Source organism: Salmo salar, chromosome 01, assembly GCF_965601325.2.
Source record: "Salmo salar chromosome 01, fSalSal1, whole genome shotgun sequence".
NCBI lineage: Eukaryota > Metazoa > Chordata > Actinopteri > Salmoniformes > Salmonidae > Salmo > Salmo salar.
The window spans coordinates 87,567,447-87,595,070 of record NC_138291.1 but is presented as its reverse complement, the minus strand read 5'-3'; the positions used below and the strand labels follow the sequence as shown (position 1 = coordinate 87,595,070).

Here is a 27,624-nt window from a genome sequence, read left to right as displayed (position 1 = left end):
TGGCATAGAAAATGTGCTCACTCGTCAGAACACTCAGAGGAGCTAGCCAACAACACAGCTAACACAATCACTTCAAACTAAAGCTGGAAAGACTGCAAACTAGCTGCACTTTTCAGTTTACATTTCTTTGTATATAACCATAAAACTGATTCATGATTTTGACTGGCTGAGAAACGCTGCCTGTCTGTCTGTCTCCTCCCGACACGTTCATTACTATGAGACAGCTGGAGATTGAATTTCAATATTGAAACAATGTTGCAAATATCGGAGAGACAGACAGCAAGGTTTATACAAATCTCCGCTGTTGAAAACGAAATGTTATTGTAAAAGAAATGTGACATAATGTCTAGATGCTTTTTACAGTGGAAATCAAGTTTATAAAGTGCCTGGCTGGGCTGATGAGACAGTGGATTGCTCAGTCAGATGGAACAGAGTAAATAGGCATTTTAACGTCATAGATTTAGCTGGTGGTAACTTGTGGAACAGACACCGGCTGGAATGATGTTTGAACCAACCAGGATTAGACTCACCCATTGTATAAATTGGCCATATACCACACCCCCCCGGGCCTTATTGCTTAAATATCTCATCTACCATAGCAAAATGCTCCCATCAGCTCCAAATATCAACTGTATCAACCACACTCCCACTGACATTATCCAACATAAAACATCATTCCCAGCCCTGTGTTGTCTTCCCTCTACTCCTCTCCCAAGTCGCCCCCCCATACCCCTCCCAGTCTTGCCCAGTGCCCGGTTCAGCCCTTGTTTGATGGTGACGGCTGTCTGAGTTAGTGCCAGCCACTGGCCCTTTCATACTGTTCCATCAGCCAGGGGTTGATTCAGAGCTGGGCTGGAGCTGGTTCAAGGGTTGCTATTCGCTGGTTCTCAAGTGGCCAAGATGCTTTTGTTCCAGACTCAGCTCTGGACAATGGCCTCAAAGTCTCTGTATAACCCTTTCATGCTATTTGAGCCTTGCCATAATGTGTGATAATATGTATCACACAACTGATACCTATCCTTCTTGTTGCAGGCACGTCCCCTTCTAAGGAATCCAGAAGCAAGAATCAGAGTGAAGACCGCCATGATGACGGTAAGGGAGTGTGTGTTCTAGTATCAACTTTTTGCATGGATTGCATTTTTGTGTGTGTGTAGTAGCATATTTACAGTACAGTTGTTTCTCTCTCTCTGTGTGTGTGTATGAGTGAGAGTGCGTGCAAGCGTGTGTGCACGCTTGCTTGCATGCAATCATTCATGGTCAGTATCCCTAATCTCCATCTCTCCCCTGTGCCAAGTTCCTCTCTGTGGAAATGAATACAGGATGAAGCCGGGAGGTTTTATAAAGAATGTTTTCTTTCAGGGGAAACTTATTTAAGAAGCATTATCAGGCTATTCTGCAGTTTCAGGCCCTTTGGATGTGTAATATTGAAACAATTATAGGCCTCTCCAGTAAGATGGACCAGAGATAATTAGATTCTTACACTGGAGGGCGTCGTAAGGCAATTAGCTTGGCACACCATCCATTTGGCTCCAAGCTTATGGTTGGGGGGGGGGGATTTTTAAAAAAGATATCTACTACAGTGATGTTTTCTTTGGGGAAATAATCGCTCTACTGCTACCACTTGATTGTAGTCTAAAGCACACGCATTAGACACACACACACACACACACACACACACACACACACACACACACACACACACACACACACACACAAACACACACACACACACACACACACACACACACACACACTCAGATAGCCGCCGAGGCTGGAAAAGATAGATAGCTAGTGAAGCTGCTTCAAGGGCACCAATGCATTGTAATCTAATTGAACAAAACACTGACTAACACCTCCTCAGATCTCGCAGGCACACACACACACACACACACACACACACACACACACACACACACACACACACACACACACACAGTCACACACACACACACCTCCTCACATCTCTCAGGCTACACTCGTTGTATCACTACCTCTGCCATAATCCATAGCCATAATAATTAAATATGATTCACAAATTCAATCACAGGAATTATGGAGCGTAAGTATTTAGTAATAATCTTTATAAATCCTAATTTATCAGGCCTGCTGGATGCTTAATGGCAGCTAATCCACAGACAAAAGGCCTTGGCACAGTCACTCTAGACATTTTAGAACACGGGAAAATAACACTCCTTCAGCCAACCTCTTACACACGATCCAGTATGAATTTAAAGATTGTTCTGTGCTGTAAAGGTGTAATTGTATTTAAAGGAAATATGAATTAGTCAGGTTTAATGTGATTCTGTGATGTACTGTAAAGGCTGGGTTGATGTACTGGCTCTAATTTAAATGACCTAAACTTGTAATTTGCTCTACCACAGGAACAGAACCATAGTTTGCCAGTGCTGTGATAAAATATTGTGTAAAACAATGAATTTTAAGAATTTATCTGCACTGTATCTTTGTTAGCTAGCTAGCCAGACAGTTTAAGAGGAAGGATACCATACATGTTTTAAATTAACTGCCAATATGCCAACATTCAATTCAAACAATGCGGTCAATCCACAGACATACACTAGATTAAATCAGTTGATGATAGGATTTATACAATGGGTGGGTCTAATCCTGAATGCTGATTGGATAAAACCGTATTCCAGCCAGTGACTATTCCACAAGTTACCACTGGGTAAGTCTATGACGTTAAAATGCCTATTTACACTGTACCATCAGACTTCGCAATCCACTGTCTCATCAGTCCAGCCAGGCAATGTATAAACTTGATCTCCACTGTAAAAAGCATCTAGACATGATCTTGATCTATATTAACTTAAGTTGAAGTCGGAAGTTTACATACACCTTAGCCAAATACATTTAAACTCAATTTTTCACAGTTCCTGACATTTAATCCTTGTAAAAATTCCCTGTCTTAGGTCAGTTAGGATCACCACTTTATTTTAAGAATGTGAAATGTCAGAATAATAGTAGAGAAAATTATTTATTTCAGCTTTAATTTCTTTCATCACATTCCCAGTGGGTCAGAAGTTTACATACACTGAATTAGTATTTGGTAGCATTGCCTTTAAATTGTTTAACTTGGGTCAAACGTTTCGGGTAGCCTTCCACAAGCTTCCCACAATAAGTTGGGTGAATTTTGCCTATTCCTCCTGACAGAGCTGGTGTAACTGAGTCAGCTCTCCTTGCTCACACACGCTTTTTAGGTTCTGCTCAGAGATTTTCTATAGGATTGAGGTCAGGGCTTTGTGATGGCCACTCCAGTACCTTGACTTTGTTGTCCTTAAGCCATTTTGCCACAACTTTGGAATTATGCTTGGGGTCATTGTCCATTTGGAAGACCCATTTGCGACCAAGCTTTAACTTCCTGACTGATGTCTTGAGATGTTGTTTCAATAAATCCACCTAATTTTCCTTCTTCTTGATGACATCTATTTTGTGAAGTGCACCAGTCCCTCCTGCAGCAAAGCACCCCCACAACATGATGCTGCCACCCCCGTGCTTCCCGGTTGGGATGGTGTTCTTCGGCTTGCAAGCCTCCCCCTTTTTCCTCCAAACATAACTATGGTCATTATGGCCAAACAGTTATATTTTGTTTCATCAGACCAGAGGACATTTCTCCAAAAAGTACGATCTTAGTCCCCATGTGCAGTTGCAAACCGTAGTCTGGCTATTTATGGCGATTTTGGAGCAGTGGCTTTTTCCTTGTTGAGCGGCCTTTCAGGTTATGTCAGTATAGAACTCGTTTTACTGTGGAAATAGATACTTTTGTACCTGTTTCCTCCAGCATCTTCACAAGGTCCTTTGCTGTTGTTCTGGGAATGATTTGCATTTTTCGCACCAAAGTAAGTTCATTTCCAGGAGACAGAACGCATCTCCTTCCTGAACGGTATGACGGCTGAGTGGTCCCATTGTGTTTATACTTGCGTACTATTGTTTGTACAGATGAACGTGGTACCTTCTGGCGTTTGGAAATTGCTCCCAAGGATGAACCAGACTTGTGGAGATCTACAATTTTCTTTCTGAGGTCTTGGCTGATTTCTTTTGATTTTCCCATGATGTCAAGCAAAGAGGCACCGAGTTTGAAGGTAGGCCTTGAAATACATCCACAGGTACACCTCCAATTGACTCAAATGATGTCAATTAGCCAATCAGAAGCTTCTAAAGCCATGACATCATTTTCTGGAATTTTCCAAACTGTTTAAAGGCACAGTCAACTTAGTGTATGTAAACTTCTGACCCACTGGAATTGTGATACAGTGAATTATAAGTGAAATAATCTGTCTGTTAACAATTGTTGGAAAAAGTACTTGTGACATGCACAATGTAGATGCCCTAACCGACTTACCAAAACTATAGTTTGTTAACAAGAAATTTGTGGAGTGGTTGAAAAACGAGTTTTAATGACTCCAACCTAAGTGTATGTAAACTTCCCACTTCAACTGTATGTGTTCTGACGAGTGGGCACATTTCTATGCCAGGCGAAATAATTCGCCTGGCATTCCAAATAAATGTCACTAGAAAACAGCTTAAAAAAATGCAAATGCTGCTATTTTGCTGTTATTCTGGCTGCATTTTTCAAATCAAATTTTATTTGTCACATACACATGGTTAGCAGATGTTAATGCGAGTGAAGCGAAATGCTTGTGCTTCCAGTTCCAACAGTGCAGTAATATCTAACAAGTAATCTAACAATTCCCCAACAACTACCTAATACACACAAATCTGGATGGGATGGAATAAGAATATGTACATATAAATATACAGATAAGCGATGGCCCAGCAGTATAGGCAAGGTGCAATAGATGGTAAAAGGTACGGTATATACATATGAGATGAGTAATGTAAGATATGTTAACATTATTAAAGTGGCATTGTTTAAAGTGACTAGTGATCCATTTATTAAAGTGGCCAGTGATTTAAGTCTCAGAGAGGCTGCTGCCTACATAGAGTTAGTGATTGCTGTTTAGCAGTCTGATGGCCTTGAGATAGAAGCTGTTTTTCAGTGTCTCGGTCCCAGCTTTGATGCACCTGTACTGACCTCGCCTTCTGGATGGTAGCGGGGTGAACAGGCAGTGGCTCGGGTGGTTGTTGTCCTTGATGATCTTTTTGGCCTTCCTGTGACATCGGGTGCTGTAGGTGTCTTGGAGGACAGGTAGTTTGCCCCCGTGAAGCGTTGTCCAGACCCCACCACCCTCTGGAGAGCCTTGCGGTTGAGGGCGGTGCAGTTGCCGTATCAGGCGTTGATACAGCCTGACAAGATGCTCTCGATTGTGCATCTGTAAAAGTTTGTCAGAGTTTTAGGTGACACGACACATTTCTTCAGCCTCCTGAGGTTGAAGAGGCGCCTTCTTCACCACACTGTCTGTGTGGGTGGAACATTTCAGTTTGTCTATGATATGTACACCGAGGAACTTAAAAGTTTCCACCTTCTCCACTACTGTCCCTTCGATGTAGATGGGGGGTGCTCCCTCTGCTGTTCCCTGAAGTCCACGATCTATGACGTGACTTTAAGTTAGCAGTAGTAGGCTAGCTATCAAGCAGTAGATAAGAACGTTGCCAGCCAGTATGGCAATGGAACATTTAGAACGAACGAGTGGGTTGCGTCCATAGATACAGAACAAAAAGACTGAACGACTGGGTCGTGTCTCTGGTAACCGAACCAATAGAACGAACGACCAGCCGGCTTGGGTAGCAACCTTAGATTTATTTTGGGACTATATCTTGTGGAAAGAGGAAATAGTATGAATAAATTATTCAAAAGAAAGTGTTTAATGAAAATGTGCCAATCAATATTTGAATATATTGGTTACCCGTTGTATAAAAGTAATAATGCCCTCAAAGCCGGTGTTTGGAGGATATATTGACACGGTTTGCCATCACCCATGCCACTATATCCTCTAAACACCGGCTTCTCTGGCATTATCACTTAATTAGAACAAGTTATAAATGCAAAAGTATACTGATATTGTATCATATAATAGCACTCACAGCTTTCCAAGAAAACTCAAATTGATGCATTTATGGTCTGTTTACATATATTTTAGAGGCTATTTTACAGAAAATGTGCATAAAATCTATATAAACTGTATTTATAATTATATGACAAGATTAAATTCAACCACATCTTGGTTTCATCACAAAACCGGAGAGCAACCTCTGTCCGGTGTAGTCCACAAAGCATATTGCATGCAACAAGCAAATTAATGTTGCCAACATTTTTGGACTACGAAACAGCTATTGATTTTAGAACCACAGAGAGTTACTGCAAGTCGCAAAGAAAATAGGAGCTGCCTCCACTATTCCTGCACCATTAAACTTCAACATTTCAACATCATCAAATCACCTCTGCTTAGTCTAATACAGTGACAACTAAAAGATACCAAAAACAATCTAGTCCAATCAACGTCAGCGTGTGTGTGTGTGTGTGTGTGTGTGTGTGTGTGTGTGTGTGTGTGTGTGTGTGTGTGTGTGTGTGTGTGTGTGTGTGTGTGTGTGTGTGTGTGTGTGTGTGTGCGTGCGTGCGTGCGTGTGTGTGTGTGCGTGCGCCCGTGCCTGCGTGCGTTCATGCGTTCATGCAAGTAGAAAAACATGTTGACTCACCCTACTTGTAGAGAAACGCCAATGCCATCCTCCTCTCGTTCATAATGATGAACTGGTCTGACTCTGTCATACAGTACACTATTTTATGTTTTGTTGTCCTAGGCTACCTGGCTAAAATGCTTGCTCGCTAGCCGAACTTCCTTTCATGGGCAACGTTTGCTAGTTAACATTAGCCATCTACATCTAGCTGCATATTTAATTCCATCCTCAGGCCAAGGGCACAATGTATGAATTTATGGTTGGATCCGAATCGTAGTTCTAATCATTGGCCAGTACGGAGAAGGCTAATTTAGGAAAGGACCAATTTTAGCTAGCTAGCCACCGGAGGACAACAACACAACGAGATGCAACAATTCAAGATGTTTCTGTCAGTGACGTATTGCTCTCGATGTGACGTGATGTGATTGGAGTGAAGCTAAATCCAAACTGGCTTCCCTTGACACTTTTTTTTTGGTGCTCCAGGACCATTCACAGTTGAGCTCACTTAGTTTAGCTGAATACTGATTGGCTATTATTTTATACTTTTTTATCAAGGGAGTCCAAATGCTCGCTGGCTTCCCTTGCATTCAATGCCATGGGAGGCAACAATGTCATACTCTTTTTGACCAAACAGCATCAGATAGTTGGCCTACACATACAGAGAGAGGGTGGCTGTTTTGCTCGTTCGGATGCTTTCTCTGGGGAGATACATTCAGCCTCTTGCGAATTGTAGGAAAATTATGAAACACAGAGAGACGAAAGATAAATTATTTTATATGGGTTTTGTATATGGTTTTTTTGTTACATTTTCGGGGGAAGCCTGGCTTCTCTTGGATCCATGAATACAAGCCACTGATTGTAGTGCAGTACATGTACATTGAACAACACAGCAGCTTGTCTGCATATTTTTTTCTTCTTCTGTATAACAAAACATTTACGACGAAGTTGGCTCTTTTATACTGGGGGTCAATGGGAAAGAATGCTTGTTTTCTTCAATTTGTGGGCGTGGTCAAGGGGGAATTCCTTATTATTACGTGAATATTGACTCTCAATATTCATTCCATTTTGACTTTCGATTTCTTCCTGACAACAACGGCTGCCATTTTCACCGCATTATGGAACTTTGAGGGTTTATGACATAGCCCGTTTAGCAATTAAATAAGATCTCTACGGGGCTATATAGAACCCTTTTTAAGGTTCTTTATAGAACCTTTATGGAGAATGGTTCTATAAAGAACCTTACTCAATATCAAAGGTTATTTTTAGATCCTTTTGAAGAACCATCATGTTTTTTTTTATTCTGGTTAGCCACATTATATCCAAAAAAATCCTTAGGTGTTATTATTGTGTTCATGGACAAGTTAAATCAGGTGTGCTAGCCCTGCAACAGTGGGGGCTCCCTGAGGAGAGAATTGAGAACCACTGATTTAGTCAGCTTTTCTCAATTGACACAAGTCACCGTAAATTATCATAGTAATATCACAGACAGAACAATGAGACCGATATTTCACCGGATGTATAAATATGATGCATCCACTTGGTGGATGGTAGTGAGAGGAAGCCCAGCGGCCCGCAGTGGAAGAAGATTTTGGCCTACATTCTGCAAAATGTCTCATCGATGAAACATTTGATCTCAGTACAGTTTTCTGTTCCCAAAACTAGAGTCTGGTATGAACAGAGTGGAATATTTTTTGTAAACTTTAGCCTTTGCCAAAGTTGTAAAAAATCGCGTTGTTTAGGAGTACAGAAGTGAATTGAGTTACTGCACACACACACTTCACAGAGTAGGCGTTCCCTAACGGAAATATGCAGATGTATGCTAGAATGGTCCAATTGGATCTCGTTAGCTCGTGCTTGACTCTGCCCACATCCTTGCTTGTTCTGCCCACTGTGACTCATCTGTTCCCATTGGAAACGACAGGCTGTGGTCTATCTTGGTTCAGTTATACAAATCTTTGGTAATATTTAACGTGTACGTCTTCTTCTTCTTTGGTATTATGGCAGTCCGCAAACAAATGTTAAAGGTGCATGCTGCCACCTAATGTATTGGCTGTGTATCAGCCTACTAATCTGTAGTATGACTTCATTACACTTTGTGAAAAAGTTGCCCTACAAACTAACCCTACATCCATTTAAACCCAATCACTATTCCACAACTTTGGCCCTATCTAATCCCACAACTGGCCAGCAGCCTCGGAGGACAGGACACTGTCGTTCAAAACACCTTATAACTCTTCTGCAGTAAAATCTCGTACACCCAAGTACTTCTCTGCGTCTGCCACCACAACATCTATCTTCTGTGATTTATGTTCCATTCCTGCTGTAAAGTTGTCCAGAAACGCCAAAAAACCAACCTTACTGAAGCACATGCTTTTCCTATCACTCTCTATTGACCTCAGCCTACTTACAGGAACCCCCTTAGGACCCCATCCTCCTCTACTACTCTCTATAAAATGGCCATATATACAGTATATATTTTTAATACAGACTAGCTAAAAAATAAGTGAAAATGTACAAATTATCCAATGGATTATGATAATTTTCAGGGGAAAAAGTGGAGGTGCCAAACATAAGTTTGTACCCGCTAATTTTAATTTGCTCCATGGCTCAGGGGGAGACAAGGCTGTTTGGCACATCTCAGTCACGAAGAGGAAGAACTTTGCAGCTGTTTCAGATTAATAAACAATGCCATGCTGGTGGTTGGTAACATTCAAGTAAAACTAAGCCCGGAAAATAATTTGTATGTCATATCATAGGAAAATACTCTGCAATCACACAGATTTGCATGAAGTGAGCAGTTCAGATTTGTCACTTCAAGCCCAAATATTTCATACTTATTGACTTAAAATCATTGTGCAACATTATTGACTTAAAATCATTGTGCAACATCATGGGTAAGCTCTGGTCATCGTCTTTCAGCTCGAAAAAGTGGAAGAGAGAGGAGAGCGAGAGAGACAAACACACCAGAATGTTCCTCTGACCGGATAATCAGCTGTCATTTTCTGTTCGTTTTCCCACAATTCTTCATGTTGAATCTGCGAAAATGACCAGCGTTAGCTGGCATACAGCAGGACGTCGCTACAACACAACTCTGATGACAGCAAGCGGTAGAAGACCCATGTGGAATTCTTTAGGGCTCCCACCCAGCCTACTAGAGACAGCATCAGAGACTTGGTCTTTACTCCGGTACACGATCTACACACGCAGCCTGATTCCGTGGGTGTGTCCCAAATGGCACCCTATTCCCTAAATAGTGCACTACCTAAATAGTGGGCTATACACTCGTTATTGTTATTTTATTGTGTTACTTTTTATTATTCTTTACTTTAGTTTATTTGGTAAATATTTTCTTAACTCTTCTTGAACTGCATTGTTGGTTAGGGGCTTGTCAGTAAGCATTTCACGGGAAGGTCTACATATGTTGTATTCGGCGCTGTAACGATCGTCGTCGGGTGATGAGGAAGCGGACCAAAACGCAGCTGGGAGCGAACACATGTTTATTCTTCACACTGACATAAACACGTACACAAAACCAAGAAAATGCCGATACGTTAACTGCTCAAAAACAAAGAGACAACACCCCACAAACAGCGTGGGCGAAAAAGGAACTTAAATGTGATCCCAATCAGAGACAACTAGCGACAGCTGTCTCTGATTGGGAATCGACAGAACCCAACATAGAAATAAACCCCATAGAGCAAACACAAGGCTATAACGCAACCATCGAAAACAAACCCAGGAAAAATACCCAACATGACACACCCTGACCCAAAATACCCGAGTTCACCTGGTCAGGGCGTGACAAGCGCATGTGACGAATACATTTTGATTTGATTTGCACTACATAGGAAATAGGGTGATATTTGAGTCGCAGCCCCTGATTCTCTGTCTCATAGGGGGACTAATGTACAATCCTCCTGATGTGCTGTGATGACCTGCTTTGTGATGTAATTGTCATAAAATCCAAGAACAGGATACAGAGAAAGAGAGGGAGACAGAGAGCGATGGAGGAAGAGAGAGGGCAGGAGGGAGAGAGAGGGGGGAGAGGCTGAGAATGAGAAAGACAGAAAGAGAGGGGAGAGTGGCTGAGTAGAAGAGCGAGGCAACTGAGAAAGACACTTTAACCAGAGGCTTGATAAAGAGACAATGTCACAGGCCAGTTGGCATGCAGCAGTATCAGTCTTCTTTCTCTATTATACAGTATAGAGAAATGATCAGATGTCACAAGACAGAACTGGAGCAGGACACAGCCAAAGTTCGATCCCCTAACTGTTTACTTAGCACGCAGCAGAATACACGAGAGAAAGGGAAAATGAGATAGACGGATGAGAGAGAGGGAGAAGATAGGTCGTCATTGTTAATAATAATTTGTTCTAAATTGAATTACCTGTATAAATGAAATAAAGGTGAAATAAAAATATACAAAAAATAGGGGATTGAGGGAAAAGATAGGCAGAGTGAAAGATGACAGGAGTTGGTTTAAGTGATGTAGAAGGATACTAAGTAGAACTATATAGCGTTCTTCAGTTTATCCCCGTAGGGGAACCCTTTATCTAGGGTTCTCCCTAGAACCCTTTATGTAAGGTTCTTCATAGAACCCCCTGTATATGGTTATACCTTAAATGATTTATGACAATACATTATTACATATATCATAAGGCCTTTCTTTCAGGGCCTAGTTATACCATAGCACAGTGGTGTTAGGAAACTCCTAGTTTACAGGCCACATCAGGCCTGCAATTCACATTATGCTGGCTGGCAAAGCCAGATATCCAACAGTTTAATTCGATTTTTTCAGAATGACTGCCAGCGTTAGGGTCATTGTGCGGAGACTACCTAAGCCATTTAAACTGGAACAACCATTTCAGTATCGGGTGCACAAAACCTAACTGATTAGATTAGTTTAGAAACGTTTATGTTATTTCTCTTTGTGTAGCATAAGATTAATCAATCAATCAATGTAAATGCAAAAACACAGATATTAAAAACAATTCTAAAAATCTACCTGCAGTAGAGCATGCTGAGTAATGATAATGATTATGGTGAAGGTTTGCCTAACTAGCCTAACTTCTTGACAACTCATCTGAAACATGATATTTTTATAAATCAAGGTTAAAATATTGCTATGTGCGCTCCGCATTTTCCTCAAATGGTCACCTCATTCAGATAAAGATTAAATGTACCTTGTTTATTGTGTCGTATTCCCCCTGCTGGCTGGCTAAGGCTCACTCCAGGCTGACAGTTGTCACTTCACTTTTCAGAGCGTGAGGGAGTGTGAGGCCACGGCAAAGATGCATGATGACTCTGCAGTGTGATTGGTCAATAATCTAACACATCTAGGGTGTGTTGTGTGGTTGTCAGCTATTAACTCATTCATTTCAGGAATTAACACATAATGTGTTGGAAAATGTTGTCAACCCAGTGTTTAAAGTAACACAACATGTGCCGTCCCTAACTACACACACGGATGTGTTAAAAAAGAACACATTGTTTCTAAGAGTGTACATTTCTCCTCAATAAAGAAGTTATCAGCAAAGTCAGAGCTAGTAGGAAAAAATACATGTATTACTTTTTAATGTGGGGAGAGAATTAAACTGAGAGGATTTATTTATGCCACACACACACACACACACACACACACACACACACACACACACACACACACACACACACACACACACACACACACACACACACACACACACACACACACACACACACACGCGCACAAACACACGCACACTCACACAAAAACACACACACACACACACACTCACAGACAAACATCTATTCCCTTACCAGTACAGTATAGGCAGCTACTGTAGCCAGTAGCCTGTTTGGCCTTACATAGACAGGCTTCCCTCTGTGTTCAAACAAGCTCAGTGCAGACATGGAGAATCAATGGCTTCTCCCCCTATGACGTCTGGCTTTCCCAGCACGCCGCGCAGTGACGCACACGCACACACTCACACGTGCACAGACACAACCGTCACATATAACCACAGCTGTTGGTCGTAGCGCTCAGAAGCACTTTCTATTTGGCCAATTTCTCAGTGTGTTTTTCACCCATGCTTTGTCCGACGCTAAGGTTGGCTGGAAAGAAGAGCAGACAGAGAGACAGTGTTTATGGCAGAGAGTCATGGGTGAAGGGAGTGTCGGAGGGAGATGTGGATAGGTGTGTAGGTTGTTGCTATAGGCAGCTATCTCACTGTAAAGGTTTAATATTCTACACACATCCTAATGCCTCTCACACAAACCCAGCGGAAACCCCCAACTGGAAGTGCATCAGTCTCTCCTCAACATTAGAGAGTAAAGTGGTGTTATCTACTGATGCTGAAAGCTATGTCACTCAGGTGGATTCATCCATTTGTAGACCCTTCTGTCACACACACATGCTAAGGACCTAGCGTAGCACACACAGCAGAGACTATTTATAGCTAGAGTTCCACAACAGTAGATATTGAATATGATTTCTCCACAGGCCTTAGCTAGTCTCCTGATTAACTCCCTGCCTATGTATCTGCATCCTGCTGCTTGCTGACGGTCCTACATGAGCATATTAGGGGCACATTCTTAACAATATACAAGCAGTCCTATGAGCCTCTCATTCCTAGCAGTATTGTACGTCCCAACCACTGACATACACTACCGTTCAAAAGTTTGGGGTCACATAGAAATGTACGTGTTTTTTAAAGAAAAGCACATTTTGTTGTCATCAAATTGATCAGAAATACAGTGTAGACATTGTTAATGTTGTAAATGACTATTGTAGCTGGAAACGGCTGTTTTTAATGGATATCTACATAGACGTACAGAGGCCCATTATCAGCAACCATCACTCCTGTGTTCCAATGGCACGTTGTGTTAGCTAATCCAAGTTTATCATTTTAAAAGGCTAATTGATCATTAGAAACCCCTTTTGAAATTATGTTAGCACAGCTGAAAACTGTTGTCCTGATTAAAGAAGCAATAAAACTACTTAGACTAGTTGAGTATCTGGAGCATCAGCATTTGTGGGTTCGAGCACTTTTTTCTGAAACTCGTCAGTCTATTCTTGTTCTGGGAAATGAAGGCTATTCCATGCGATAAATTGGCAAGAAACTGAAGATCTCGTACAACGCTGTGTTCTACTCCCTTCACAGAACAGCGCAAACTGGCTTTAACCATTATAGAAAGAGGAGTGGGAGGCCCCAGTGCACAACTGAGCAAGAGGACAAGTACATTAGAGTGTCTAGTTTGAGAAACAGACGCCTCACAAGTCCTCAACTGGCAGCTTCATTAAATAGTACCTGCAAAACACCAGTCTCAACGTCAACAGTGAAGAGGCAACTCCGGGATGCTGGCCTTCTAGGCAGGGTTCCTCTGTCCAGTGTTTTGTGTTCTTTTGCCCATCTTAATATTTTATTTTTATTGGCCAGTCTGTGATATGGCTTTTTCTTTGCAACTTAAATAGTACCAATCTCAACGTCAACAGTGAAGAGGCGACTCCGGAATGCTGGCCTTCTAGGCAGAGTTGCAAAGAAAAAGCCATAGACAGACTAGTTTCAGAAAAAAGTGCTTTGTTTCTGGCCATTTTGAGCCTGTAATCAAACCCACAAATGTTGATGCTCCAGATACTGAACTAGTCTAAGAAGGACAGTTTTATTGCTTCTTTAATCAGAACAACAGTTTTCAGCTGTGCTAACATAATTTCAAAAGGGTTTTCTAATGATCAATTAGCCTTTTAAAATTATAAACTTGGATTAGCTAACACAACGTGCCATTGGAACACAGGAGTGATGGTTGCTGATAATGGACCTCTGTACGCCTATGTAGATACTCCATTAAAAGTCATTTACAACATTAACAATGTCTACACTGTATTTCAGATCAATCTGATGTTATTTTAATGGACAAAACATTTGCTTTTCTTTAAAAAACAAGGACATTTCTAAGTGACCCCAAACTTTTGAACGGTAGTGTACATGCATACAGTCCTATGAGCCTCTCATTCCTAGTGGTACTGTACATCCAAACCACTGACATATATTCATACAGTCCTATGAGCCTCTCATTCCTAGTGGTGCTGTACGTCCAAACCACTGACATATATTCATACAGTCCTATGAGCCTCTCATTCCTAGTGGTACTGTACGTCCAAACCACTGACATATATTCATACAGTCCTATGAGCCTCTCATTCCTAGTGGTGCTGTACGTCCAAACCACTGACATATATTCATACAGTCCTATGAGTATGTTGTAAATCTGAAGTGAACTAGAGTGAAGTGCAAAACCCTTCATCCAGATACACACTGAATGCAGTAGGTTCAGACTCAAAAATTTGTTTCAAAAAGCATACAACATTTTTGAATTGTGTAAGTTATTTTGTCTGCACAGGGGAATCATATCCCCTCATCCTTTACTTTAATTAAGATGGGGAGGACGAGTCACGGTGTTGCTTTGTCCTATTAGTGACACACAGACAACACACACACACGCACACACACACAACAAACACGCACACACACACCTTCCCTGCTCCTATTGTGTAGAATGGTATTTTAGAATCTATTTTCATCAATATCTCAACAAACTACAGTAAGAGTTATTTCACCTGCGTATATCATTGGGAGGAAACAATGTGACAATACTGCCCCCTGCAGGTGAAAGCTAGTAACTGTAAGATACAGTGGTGTCACTACAATGTTGTGGGTTATAATAGGGTCCGTGCTATCTGAGATCCTTGGGACATCCCTACCCCATTGAAGATGACATTTAAAATGGTTAGGGTTAGGGTTAGGGTCACTTAAGGGTTATGTTATGGTTAAGGTAAGGGTTAAGGTTAGGGTTTAGGGTGGGACCACAAGAGGTTGGTGGCACCTTAATTGGGGAGGACAGGCTTGTGATAATGGCTGGAGTGGAATTAGTGGAATGGTATCAAATATGCCATTCCATTGACTCCTTTCCAGCCATTATTATGAGTCGTCCTCCCCTCAGCAGCCTCCACTGGTATGGACGTCCCAAGGATCCCGGATAGCACAAACCTTTAGTAATAGTGATCCTTGTGATATCACACACGGAATGTGTCCTAAATTCTATATAGTGCACCGCATTTGAACAGGGCCCATAGGGCTCTGGTCAAAAGTAGTGCACAATATAGGGAATAGGGTGCTAGGGTGCCATTTGGGACACATCCACTGAATCAGTTTGAAATGTACTGAGCAAATGTATGTTTTTGTCATTGTGTCCTTGTATACTCAGACAGAAAATATTCATGTTTGCCAGATTCAGATAACAGTGCTATTGGATGAAGTGTATGGCAACTACATGTGTTTACCCATGAATGATATGTTGTGATCATGTTAGATAGGTGGTCCTGTTTGGCTCAGATGGTAGAGCATGGCGCTTTGCAGTGCAAGGATTGTGAGTGATTCCATTGTGAGTGACCCATATGAAAATGTAAGCTAGCTGGCCTGTAGGTTGCTTTGGATAGAAGTGTCTGCTAAGTGACTTATTTATTTATACTGAACAAAAATATAAACGCAACATGTAAAGTGTTGGTCCCATGTTTCATGAGCTAAAATAAAAGATCCCATAAATGTTCTACAGGCACAAAAAGCTTACTTCTCAAATTTTGTGCACAAATCTGTTTACATCCCAGTTAGAGAGCATTTCTTCTTTGCCAAGATAATCCATCCACCTGACAGCTGTGGCGTATCAAGAAGTTGATTAAACAGCATGATCATTACACAGGTGCACCTTGTGCTGGGGCAATAAAAGGCCACTCTAAAATGTGCCATTTAGTCACACAACACAATGCCACAGATGTCTCACGTTTTGAGGGAGTGTGCAATTGGCATGCTGACTGCAGGAATGTCCAGTAGCCCAAGTGAAACTACGCCAGCCCAGTACCTCCACATCCGGCTTCTTCACCTGGAGGATCGTCTGAGACCAGCCACCCGGACAGCTGATGAAACTGAGGAGTATTTATGTCTGTAATAAAGCCCTTTTGTGGGGAAAAACAAATTCTGATTGGCTGGGCCTGGCTCCCCAGTGGCTGGGCCTATGCACTACCAGGCCCACCATGGCTGCACACCCTGCCCAGTTATGTGAAGTCCATAGATTAGGGTCTAATGAATTATATGAACTGTTAACTCAGTAAAATCTTTGAAATTGTTGTATGTTGTGTTTATATTTTTGTTCAGTATAGATAGACACAGCATTGTTGGAAACACAAATACATCTCCACCTGATGTGACAAGACAGACAATATATAACTATACTATCTTAGGCTGCATACAGTGCCTTGCAAAAGTATTCACCCCCTTGGCGTTTTTCCTATTTTGTTGCATTACAACCTGTAATTGAAATGCATTTTTATTTCGATTTAATGTAATGGACATACACAAAATAGTCCAAATTGGTGAAGTAAAATGAAACAAATAACTGCTATGAAGATCTGGTGCAACCAATTACCTTCAGAAGTCACATAATTAGTTAAATAAAGTCCACCTGTGTGCAATCTGTGTCACATGATCTGTCACATGATCTCAGTATATATACACCTCTTCTGAAAGGCCCCAAAGTCTGCAACACCACTAAGCAAGGGGCAACACAAAGCAAGCGGCACTGTGAAGACCAAGGAGCTCTCCAAACAGGTCAGGAACAAAGTTGTGGAGAAGTACAGATTAGGGTTGGGTTATAAAAAAATATCTGAAACTTTTAACATCCCACGGAGCACCATCAAATCCATTATTAAAAAATGGAAAGAATATGGCACCACAACAAACCTGCCAAGAGAGGGCCGCCCACCAAAAGTCACGGACCAGGCAAGGAGGGCATTAATCAGAAAGGCAACAAAGAGACCAAAGATAACCCTGAATGAGCTGCAAAGCTTCACATCGGACATTGGAGTATCTGTCCATAGGACCACTTTAAGCCATACACTCCACAGAGCTGGGCTTTACGGAAGAGTGGCCAGAAAAAAGCCATTGCTTAAAGAATAAAATAAGCAAGCGAGTTTGGTGTTCGCCAAAAGGCATGTGGGAGACTCCCCAAACATATGGAAGAAGGTACTCTGGTTAGATGAGATTAAAATGTAGCTTTTTGGCCATCAAGGAAAATGCTATGTCTGGCGCAAACCCAACACCTCTCATCACCCCAAGAATATCATCCCCACAATGAAGCATGGTGGTGGCAGCGTCATGCTGTGGGTATGTTTTTCATCGGCAGGGACTGGGAAACTGGTCAGAATTGAAGCGATGATGGATGGTGCTAAGTACAGGGAAATTCTTGAGGGAAACCTGTTTCAGAGTCCAGAGATTTGAGACTGGGACGTAGGTTCACCTTCCAGCAGGAAAATGACCCTAAGCATACTGCTAAAGCAACACTCGAGTGGTTTAAGGGGAAACATTTCAATGTCTTGGAATGGCCTAGTCAAATCCCAGACCTCAATCCAATTGAGAATCTGTGGTATGATTTAAAGATTGCTGTACACCAGCGGAACCCATCCAACTTGAAGGAGCTGGAGCAGTTTTGCCTTAAAGAATGGGAAGAAATCCCAGTGGCTAGATGTGCCAAGCTTATAGAGACATACCCCAATAGACTTGCAGCTGTAATTGCTGCAAAAGGTGGCTCTACAAAGTGTTGACTTTGGGGGGGGGGGGGGGGGTGAATAGTTATGCACACTCAAGTTTTCAGTTTTTTGGTCTTATTTGTTGTTTGTTTCACAATAAAAAATATTTTGCATCTTCAAAGTGGTAGGCATGTTGTGTAAATCAAATGATACAAACCCCCAAAAAATCTATTTTAATTCCAGGTTGTTAGGCAACAAAATAGGAAAAATGCCAAGGGGGTGAATACTTTCGCAAGCCACTGTATATAAGGCCATGATTCTCATTTAAATAGAATGCCAATCATGATTACTGGGAAGGATTGCTGTTGCTGTGTGTTTCTGAGTGTTTGTGAGTGCATGCATGCGTCCGTGCCTGCGTGTGTCAACATTTTCAGATTGACAGCAGCACTCGAGACAAACACCAAAAACAAGGCTTTGGTAGAAATTGTTCTCCTTCCCCATCTAATGGGGTCTGCCATTTTTATTGTTCAGAGAATGGGTCTAAAATTGCATAGATATGAAAAAATGGCTTTTCTCCTTCAGCTTGTTAGAAAAGCAATTATAGAAGCAGCACAATAGCCATTCATAGAGCATGTTAGCTTATTGGTGTCATGGCTTTCATTTACTCAATTTGTCCCAAATGTCATTGCTGAGAGAGGGGAGGGAAGGATGGAGGAGAGGGGAGGGAGGAGGAAGAGGGAGGGAGTCATTTAGTAATCTTGGCAACATTTCGACATGCTGGTCTCTTGAATGTTGGCACCAATTTGACATTTAGCGAATTGTGTTCTGTCCAGACAAGACAACACGGTCTTGTCCAACCAGACCAATGTAGACAATCCTGTACTGTCATGGCTGAGATACTGTAGAAGACGCTATGTGTTTGCTCAGGGGCTGACCAATGTCTCTCCTTCCACTGTCTGTACAGATGAGCTAGATCCACCTAAAGAAGACGCTGACAACCATACAGCCATGGAGCAAGATAACCTGGACTCACAGACAGGTAACATGGATACATATACAATCAAGTAGTTAACACAAGCACTATCCTGAAGCTGGTATCTGTTCTGTCCTTCTATCCTGTGTGTGCCACACACCACTCTCTGTGTCAAGCTTGAAGTTTATTTTGCCATAGTGTAGGGAATACATAAACTTTTTCCCTCAAACACATCGTCACTGTGTGCTACTACTCTGAATGAACTTCAGTTGTCCGACTTACAGGAATAAGAAGGATAAACAAAGACATATCAATTATGTAAAGCCTTGGATGTGACAATGACAAGTTGTCATGAGTTTGTTATTTTAGTTTTTAACTAGGAAGTGATGTCATTGTTATTATAGGAGAAGTACAAACACACACACACACACACACACACATACATATTCACACACAGCAAATTCTCCAGATAATTTTTTTTTTAAATGAACACCGAGAGTGTTATTAAATTAACACTGGAATTGTGGACTCTGTGGACCCTTATACACATTGGAATAGTGTTAAATTAACACACTGCTTAGTGTAAAGCGTTATTCAAATAAGTCTTGCCTTTCGAGTAAATTGTAAAATTGCCACCCATGACTGTATTTGTTAGTGACATAGACATGGTTGTTGCATTCATCCATTTTCAGTCCAAGTCAGATCCTATCAAATAAAAAAAATATATAAATGTATATTATCTAACACAATAGCTGTGTTTGAATACCCATACTAACATACTGTATACTACATACTTAATGAGTATATACCACATACTATATACTATTAGTTCATTTTAGTATAATGTAAATCTACGGTATCCTTTCAGTTGAGTGTACTAGCGCTTCGCCTGTATACCGGAAGTTGATGCTGTTGCTATACAACTTCTTGCTAGCTTGTTAGCATAACAAATTATTAGACATTTTACGACTTCATTAACTATGTCCACTAAGAACGCACAACGACTATACCACTTAGCTAAGCTAAGAATGACGTGAATAATCAAGTCAATAAACGTTGGGTAAAAAAAAAACATTGGGTAGTTAGTTAGATAGCATATAGTTAATATACTGGCAAATTCGATGTATTAGAAGGCAGCTAATGTTAGGTAGCATACCGGTGCATACCGGTGCATACAAGCAACTGCTGTAATTATAACGTTGTCACGCTCTGACCTAGGAGAGCTGTGTTTTCTCTGTTTAGCTAGGCCAGGGTGTGATAGGTGGGTGTGCATTCTATGTTTTGTTTTCTATGATTTGGTCGGGTATGGTTTCCAATCAGAGGCAGGTGTCTATCGTTGTCTCTGATTGGAAGCCATACTTAGGCAGCCTGTTTTTCCTTCGTTTTTTGTGGGTAGTTGCTTTCTGTTTAGTTTGTTTACCTGACGGAACTGTTGGCTGTCATTTTGTTATTTTGTCTAGTGTTCATTTTTTCATTAAAATATTTAACAATGAGACCACTGCGCCTTGGTCTCCTCTATACGACTGCTGTGACAAACGTTACGCTATGCGGTTTGTAAAGCTAGTGTAGCTAACAAATTGTCAGCCAACATAACGTGACTTCGGCTGCATATTTTCCGCCATTTTCTTCAAATCTGAAAATGTTGTGAAGCCACACCCATTTTCTGAAGAATTGCATTATGGTCCCTAAAAGCACAGAAATTGTGTTCACTGCTTGTATATTTAGATTTTTGGCAAATGTAGTACGACATCTGGGAACATTTTGGCATACTAACTATATCCATACTATGACCAATAAGTATACTACATACTCAATTTACGTCACAAATAGTATTCGAACACAGCTAATACCATACGTTGTTCATAAGGCCTTATTTTGAGAGCCTACACTGTAAAAAACATAACTTCTCTTTACAGTAACTTCGAAGTTAATAGTGGGTAGTACCATAAGTGAACTGATGATAATGCTAACTCTGGAATCAGTGTGGCACGCACATCAGTATGACACACACACAATCAACATCACACATCCAACTCAGACATTGATTGCTTGTGTGTGCGTGTGTGTGTGTGTGTGTGTGTGTGTGTGTGTGTGTGTGTGAGACGTGTGTGTACTTGCATTGGTGTGAGAGCAGCCATTGTTTTTTTGTTATTTCCAGAATGTAAATGTGTGTTTGTGTGTGTGGGCGGAAAACATAATTGATGGGTTACATCTCGCTCTGCTCAGCCATATACCCCCTCCAGAGCACAGCAAACACAGGTGTGAGCAGTTACTACATATCGCATATCACACAGAGAGATAGCTTTTATATGAGAGGGAGAGAGGGAGAGAGGGAGAGAGAGAGGAGAGAGAAGGGAGGGGGAAGAGAGAGAGAGAAGAGAGGGGGATAATAGAGAGGAGAGAGAAGAGAGAGGGAAGAGAGAAATGGAAGGGAGACAAAGATATGAGAAAGGGTTTGTAATTCTTTTTGGGTTTATTAAGTTTATTTGGCAGGGACATGAGCTCTAGAGAGAGACAGACACAGAAAGAGAGAGAGGGTGGGAGAGTGACAGACTAGAGAAAGACAGAGATAGATAGATAGATAGATAGATAGATAGATAGATAGATAGATAGATAGATAGATAGATAGATAGATAGATAGATAGATAGATAGATAGATAGATAGATAGATAGATAGATAGATAGATAGATAGATAGATAGATAGAGCAAAGCAGACAAGCACACATTTCAATGGATGGGATCTATGTTAGCGGCTAGCCTTCACTCGTATTGCCCATGGGGCTTCCTTCCATAGGCTTAACTCATGGGGACTGGGTGGGTGGGCTGCAGTATCAACCAATCAACTTAATGTAGAGATGTCACTAGTGTCTGTCAGACTCTCATCACACACACACACACACACACACACACACACACACACACACACACACACACACACACACACACACACACTGTGTCATTCTGGAAATAATAAAAACGGCTGGTCTCACACCGACACACCGACACACGCATGTCACACACGCATGAACACCCACACACTTTAAAACAGCGGAGGTGTCAGAAAGTGAGTGTAGCTGGTGCATGAAGTCAGGCGCAGGAGAGCAAAATGAGTGAGCAACATACTTTACTCAAAAAATAAAGGCACAAGGTAAACAAATACACTTGACCAATAATCAACGGTAAATATTACGTATGGGTCAACACAGCACCCGTGGAAAAACCAACCAACTGAACATAGAAATAATCACGCACAACAAACATGGGGGAAACAGAGGGTTAAATACATGAACATGGAATTGGATAATGAAAACCAGGTGTGTAGAAAATAAAGACAAAACCAATGGAAAATGAAAGATGGATCAGCGATGGCTAGAAAACCGGTGACGTCGACCGCCGAACGTCGCCCGAACAAGGAGAGGGACCAACCTCGGTGGAAGTCGTGACAGGAAGGGAGAGGGGAGAGAGGGGAGAGAAGTGGGAGGGGGGAGAGAGAAGAGAGAGGGGAGAGGAGAGAGAGGTGAGAGATAGGGGAGCGAGAGAGGAGAGAGAGAGGGAAGAGGAGAGGGAGGGGGGAGAGTGAAGAGAGAGGGGAGAGGAGAGAGAGGCGAGAGATAGGGGAGCGAGAGGGGAGAGAGGAAAGAGAGGGGAGAGAGAGGGAGTGACAGACTAGAGAAAGACAGACGGACAGAGCAGACCGAGCAGACGGATAGAGCAGGCAGACAGACAGAGCAGACAGATAGAGCAGATAGACAGATAGAGCAGGCAGACAGACAGAGCAGTCAGACAGACAGATCGAGCAGACAGACAGAATGAGCAGGCAGACATACAGAGAAGACAGATCGAGCAGACAGACAGACAGACAGAGCAGAGCAGACAGATAGAGCAGCCAGACAGACAAAACAGGCAGGCGGATAGAGCAGGCAGACAGACAGAGCAGACAGAGAAGACATATAGAGCAGGCAGACAGACAGAGAAGGCGAATAGAGCAGACAGAAGAGACAGAGCAGGCAGACGGACGGACAGAAAGACAGGGAGCTGATGTGATACACGATTACGCTCTCTCTATTTTAAATACATTACATTAATGGTCTTCATCATGCAAAGTCATGCTTTCAGAGCACAGTTAAAATGGTGGTAAAAGGATGTCCAGCAACAAAATGGCTGAATGACCTCCATGACATATCAAGAGCTTGGGACTATAAGGTTCTATCTGCAAAAAGAATTGGCTTTAAATTTCCGAACCCTCATTGATTTGAATGATGTCTAGAATATTTTGTATTCTTTTGAACTTAACAATATGAATTGGGGTATTTAGAGTACTCTATAGTTAGAGAATATTGAACTGAACAAGGCTATATCAATAACTCAATCTTGACAAAAATGCAGATAGAACCTTATAGTTCCAAGTTCTCGATGGTTCAGTGTTCTCAGATGAGAGGTTTTAATGATATCAAATGTGTGTGTCCAGGAGAAGCAGAGGAAAAGAAAGCTGACGAGAAGAGTGAAAATAAAGAAATGGAGGATGCTACTGGTAAGATCTCGATCTCTCTCACTCACTCTCCTCCATTTTCTTGTCCTCCTTCACTCTCTCTTCCTATCTTGAGGCCACATTTATTGTAGCTGGGGATTTTAATAAAGCAAATTTGAGGAAAGCACTACCGAAGTTCTATCAAGCATTGCAGGCAGTACTCACGCTTCAAAAACTCTCAACTGTTGTTGCTCTCCTTTCCGGGATGGCTACAAGACCCTCGCACGCCCTGCCTTCGGGAAATCAGATCATGACTCCATTCTGCTTTTCCCTTTCTATAGGCAGAAACTCAAACAGGAAGTACCTGTGCTAAGGTCTATTCAATGCTGGTCTGACCAATCAGAATCCATGCTTCAAGATTGTTTTGATCACGCGGACTGGGATATGTTCCGGGTTGCCTCTGAGAATGACATTGACACAATGACTGAGTTCATCAGGAAGTGTATAGGGGATGTTGTTCGCAATGTGACAATTAAAACCTGCTCAAACCAAAAACTGTGGATAGATGGCAGTATTACGAAACCTCATTGGTTTGAATGATGTCCAGAGTTTTTATCTTGTATTCTTTTGAACAACATAAATTGGGGTATTTATAGTACTATATTGGTTGAGAACATTGAACTGAACAAGGCTATATCAATAACTCAATCTTGACAAAAATGCAGATAGAATCTTATAGTTCCGAGCTCTCGATGGTTCAGTGTTCTCAGATGAGAGGTTTTAATGATATCAAATGTGTGTGTCCAGGAGAAGCAGAGGAAAAGAAAGCTGATGAGAAGAGTGAAAATAAAGAAATGGAGAAGGATGCTACTGGTAAGATTTCTCTCTCTCTCCATCTCTCTCTATCTCTCTCTCTCTCTCTCACTCACTCTTCTCCATTCCCTTGTCCTCCTTCACTCTTTCTTCCTCCAGCGCGGCTGACTACTTTGTCTTTTATTGAAAACTCTGTAGGAACAGGGAAGCCCTAGTGTAGTGTTGCCTTCAGAATATGTCCTCTCAAACCCTGTAGGCTGGTGAAGTCTATCTCTCTCGCTTGTTGATTGTGTCAGTGTGTCTTTGTAATATCAAACCAGTTCCCTGTTCCTCCACTCTCTCTTCCTCTACTTCATCCTCGTTCCATAAGGCTCTGGTCAAAAGTAGTATAATATGTAGGGAAAACGTGTGGAACTCAGCATTTGTTTTTTATTATAATGTATGCCATTTAACAGACGCTCCTGTTCACTTACTGTAAATGAAGCTGCACAAGCAGCAGAGAAAGGGATACACTTTCCCTCTTGTCATCATACAAACGTCATCACTTAGAGGACCTCCTTATTCAAACACATGTCAGAGTATAGTCTCACAGATTCATATCTACTAGGTCTGTCCTGCCCATATGGCCCAAATATCTGCTTCATCTGTAAACAGTCACTTATACAGTAGTTATACAGTGTAGTAGTTACAGTATAGTAGTTACAGTATAGTAGTTACAGTAGTTATACAGTATAGTAGTTACAGAATAGTAGTTACAGTATAGTAGTTACAGAATAGTAGGTACAATATAGTAGTTACAGAATAGTAGGTACTGTATAGTAGTTACAGTAGTTATACTGTGTAGAGGTTACAGTATGGTAGTACAGTAGTTATACAGTATAGTAGTTACAGTATAGTAGTACAGTAGTTATACTGTGTAGTAGTAACAGTATAGTAGTACAGTATAGTAGTTACAGAATAGTAGTTACAGTATAGTAGTTACAGTATAGTAGTTACAGTATAGTAGTACAGTAGGTATACAGTATATTAGTTACAGTATAGTAGTACAGTAGGTATACAGTATAGTAGTTACAGTATAGTAGTTATATTAGTTATACAGTATAGTAGTACAGTATAGTAGTACAGTAGTTATATGGTGTAGTAGTTACAGTATAGTAGTTACAGTATATTAGTTACAGTATAGTAGTACAGTAGGTATACAGTATAGTAGTTACAGTATAGTAGTTATATTAGTTATACAGTATAGTAGTACAGTATAGTAGTACAGTAGTTATATGGTGTAGTAGTTAGTGTGGTTGTTACAGAATAGTAGTTACAGCATAGTAGTACAGTATAGTAGTACAGTATAGTAGTTACAGTAGTTATACAGTATAGTAGTTACAGTATAGTAGTACAGTATAGTAGCTACAGTAGTTATACAGTATAGTAGTTAAAGTATAGTAGTACAGTATAGTAGTACAGTAGTTATACAGTTGTACAGTAGTTTATGCAGTAGTTTAGTAGTTTACAGTCATTTATTGCAATGGTTTATATCTGTCTCGTTTCTATGGTAAGCCATCTGTCCTGTCTGTATGCATTACTTCCAGCAATACATGGTGTCAGTTCCTTCATTCTCCATTCATATGGTTCCGTTGCGTTGGAAAGAGAAAGGTTTGGCGATCAAAACAAGAACATAGTAAGACAAGTACACAGAGCTCGTGGGCCAGTACATGTTTGCTAGATTTATAAAGAAAATGAAGGATCGTCTATCTGTCAAATCTTCCTCGTATTGTATTGGTAAAATTAGATTCCACAGCAGTGATCGCCTCAGTAACCCTGTATGGAACACCCATACATTAAAATGAGCCTCTCTTAGGCTAAAGCAACTCATAAATAAACCATAGAGAGGAAAACAGAATGTCGGAGTCAATATCTACTGTCTACAGTTCCAAATGGCACCCTATTCCCTCTACGGTGCACTATTTTTGACCAGGTCCCTTAGAGCTCTTTTTCGAAAGTAAAGCACTATATAGGGAATAGGGTGCAATTTGGGTGTTTTCAATAAAACGTGTTAAATAAAGTCAGACATAGACACAATGAAAACACTGACCCGAACCGAGTTGGATTTAACTAGATTGGCTCATCAATTTACCAAACTCAAGTTTGATGTGCGGCAGTATACAGAGCCAAAATCATAACTGGCTCTACACAGTCATTCTACGCTAGTTTTACCGAAGCTAATAAAGGATTCTGCCTTTAGTTTTGGCTCTGTATCCACGGCGTCTTTGCATGGTCAACTGAATGTCAAAAGGAGACAACTGGGAGCCTGTAACTCAAGTACTTTTCTTCTAGTGAAGAATCAATGTGACCACTGCTGGAGGCTGATTGTAGTGTAGGTGAACAGTTGGAGAGCAGTGAGAGAACAGGTCATTGTCTGTCTTTGAGGGACAGGAGCACAAATGATACTTTTTAGACTCTAGAGAAATGCTTTGCTTTCCACCTGAACAGGCCAGGGCTGGAGGCTGATTGTAGTGTAGGTGAACAGTTGGAGAGCAGTGAGAGCACAGGTCCTTGTCGGTCTGTGAGGGACAGGAGATAGAGGATACCGTAGTAGGACTGCTTTGCTTTCTACCTGAGCCATGTGGCATGGGGAGGCGAGAGGCAGGGGGAGGATAGCGGGGGGAGGAAGAGAGGGGAGGGTGAGTCAGGTGACAGTCTGTAATGGCATACTAAGACCAGGCCTAAGAGAGGCAGGGGGAGGTAGGAGACAGTACAGCCTGTAATAGAACTGACCCTGTAGGGGAGACAGGGGGAGAAAGAGAAGAAGAGAGGCAGGGGGAGGTAGGAGACAGTACAGCCTGTAATAGAACTGACCCTGTAGGGGAGACAGGGGGAGAAAGAGAAGAAGAGAGGCAGGGGGAGGTAGGAGACAGTACAGCCTGTAATAGAACTGACCCTGTAGGGGAGACAGGGGGAGAAAGAGAAGAAGAGAGGCAGGGGGAGGTAGGAGACAGTACAGCCTGTAATAGAACTGACCCTGTAGGGGAGACAGGGGGAGAAAGAGAAGAAGAGAGGCAGGGGGAGGTAGGAGACAGTACAGCCTGTAATAGAACTGACCCTGTAGGGGAGACAGGGGGAGAAAGAGAAGAAGAGAGGCAGGGGGAGGTAGGAGACAGTACAGCCTGTAATAGAACTGACCCTGTAGGGGAGACAGGGGGAGAAAGAGAAGAAGAGAGGCA

The 27,624-nt window shown here is 41.6% G+C and overlaps 1 protein-coding gene across 2 annotated transcripts in view; it reads left to right on the top strand.

The window, feature by feature from the left end:
- Nucleotides 1-27,624, top strand: part of macrod2 (mono-ADP ribosylhydrolase 2) — a 1,142,091-nt gene that overhangs the window by 1,075,925 nt on the left and 38,542 nt on the right. For both annotated transcript variants that reach the window (XM_014207733.3, XM_014207725.3), the window contains exons 11-14: nt 1,033-1,092; nt 19,116-19,190; nt 23,594-23,656; nt 24,401-24,466. In XM_014207733.3, the coding sequence (XP_014063208.1) occupies nt 1,033-1,092; nt 19,116-19,190; nt 23,594-23,656; nt 24,401-24,466 (264 nt within the window). The remainder of the gene's footprint in view (nt 1-1,032; nt 1,093-19,115; nt 19,191-23,593; nt 23,657-24,400; nt 24,467-27,624) is intronic.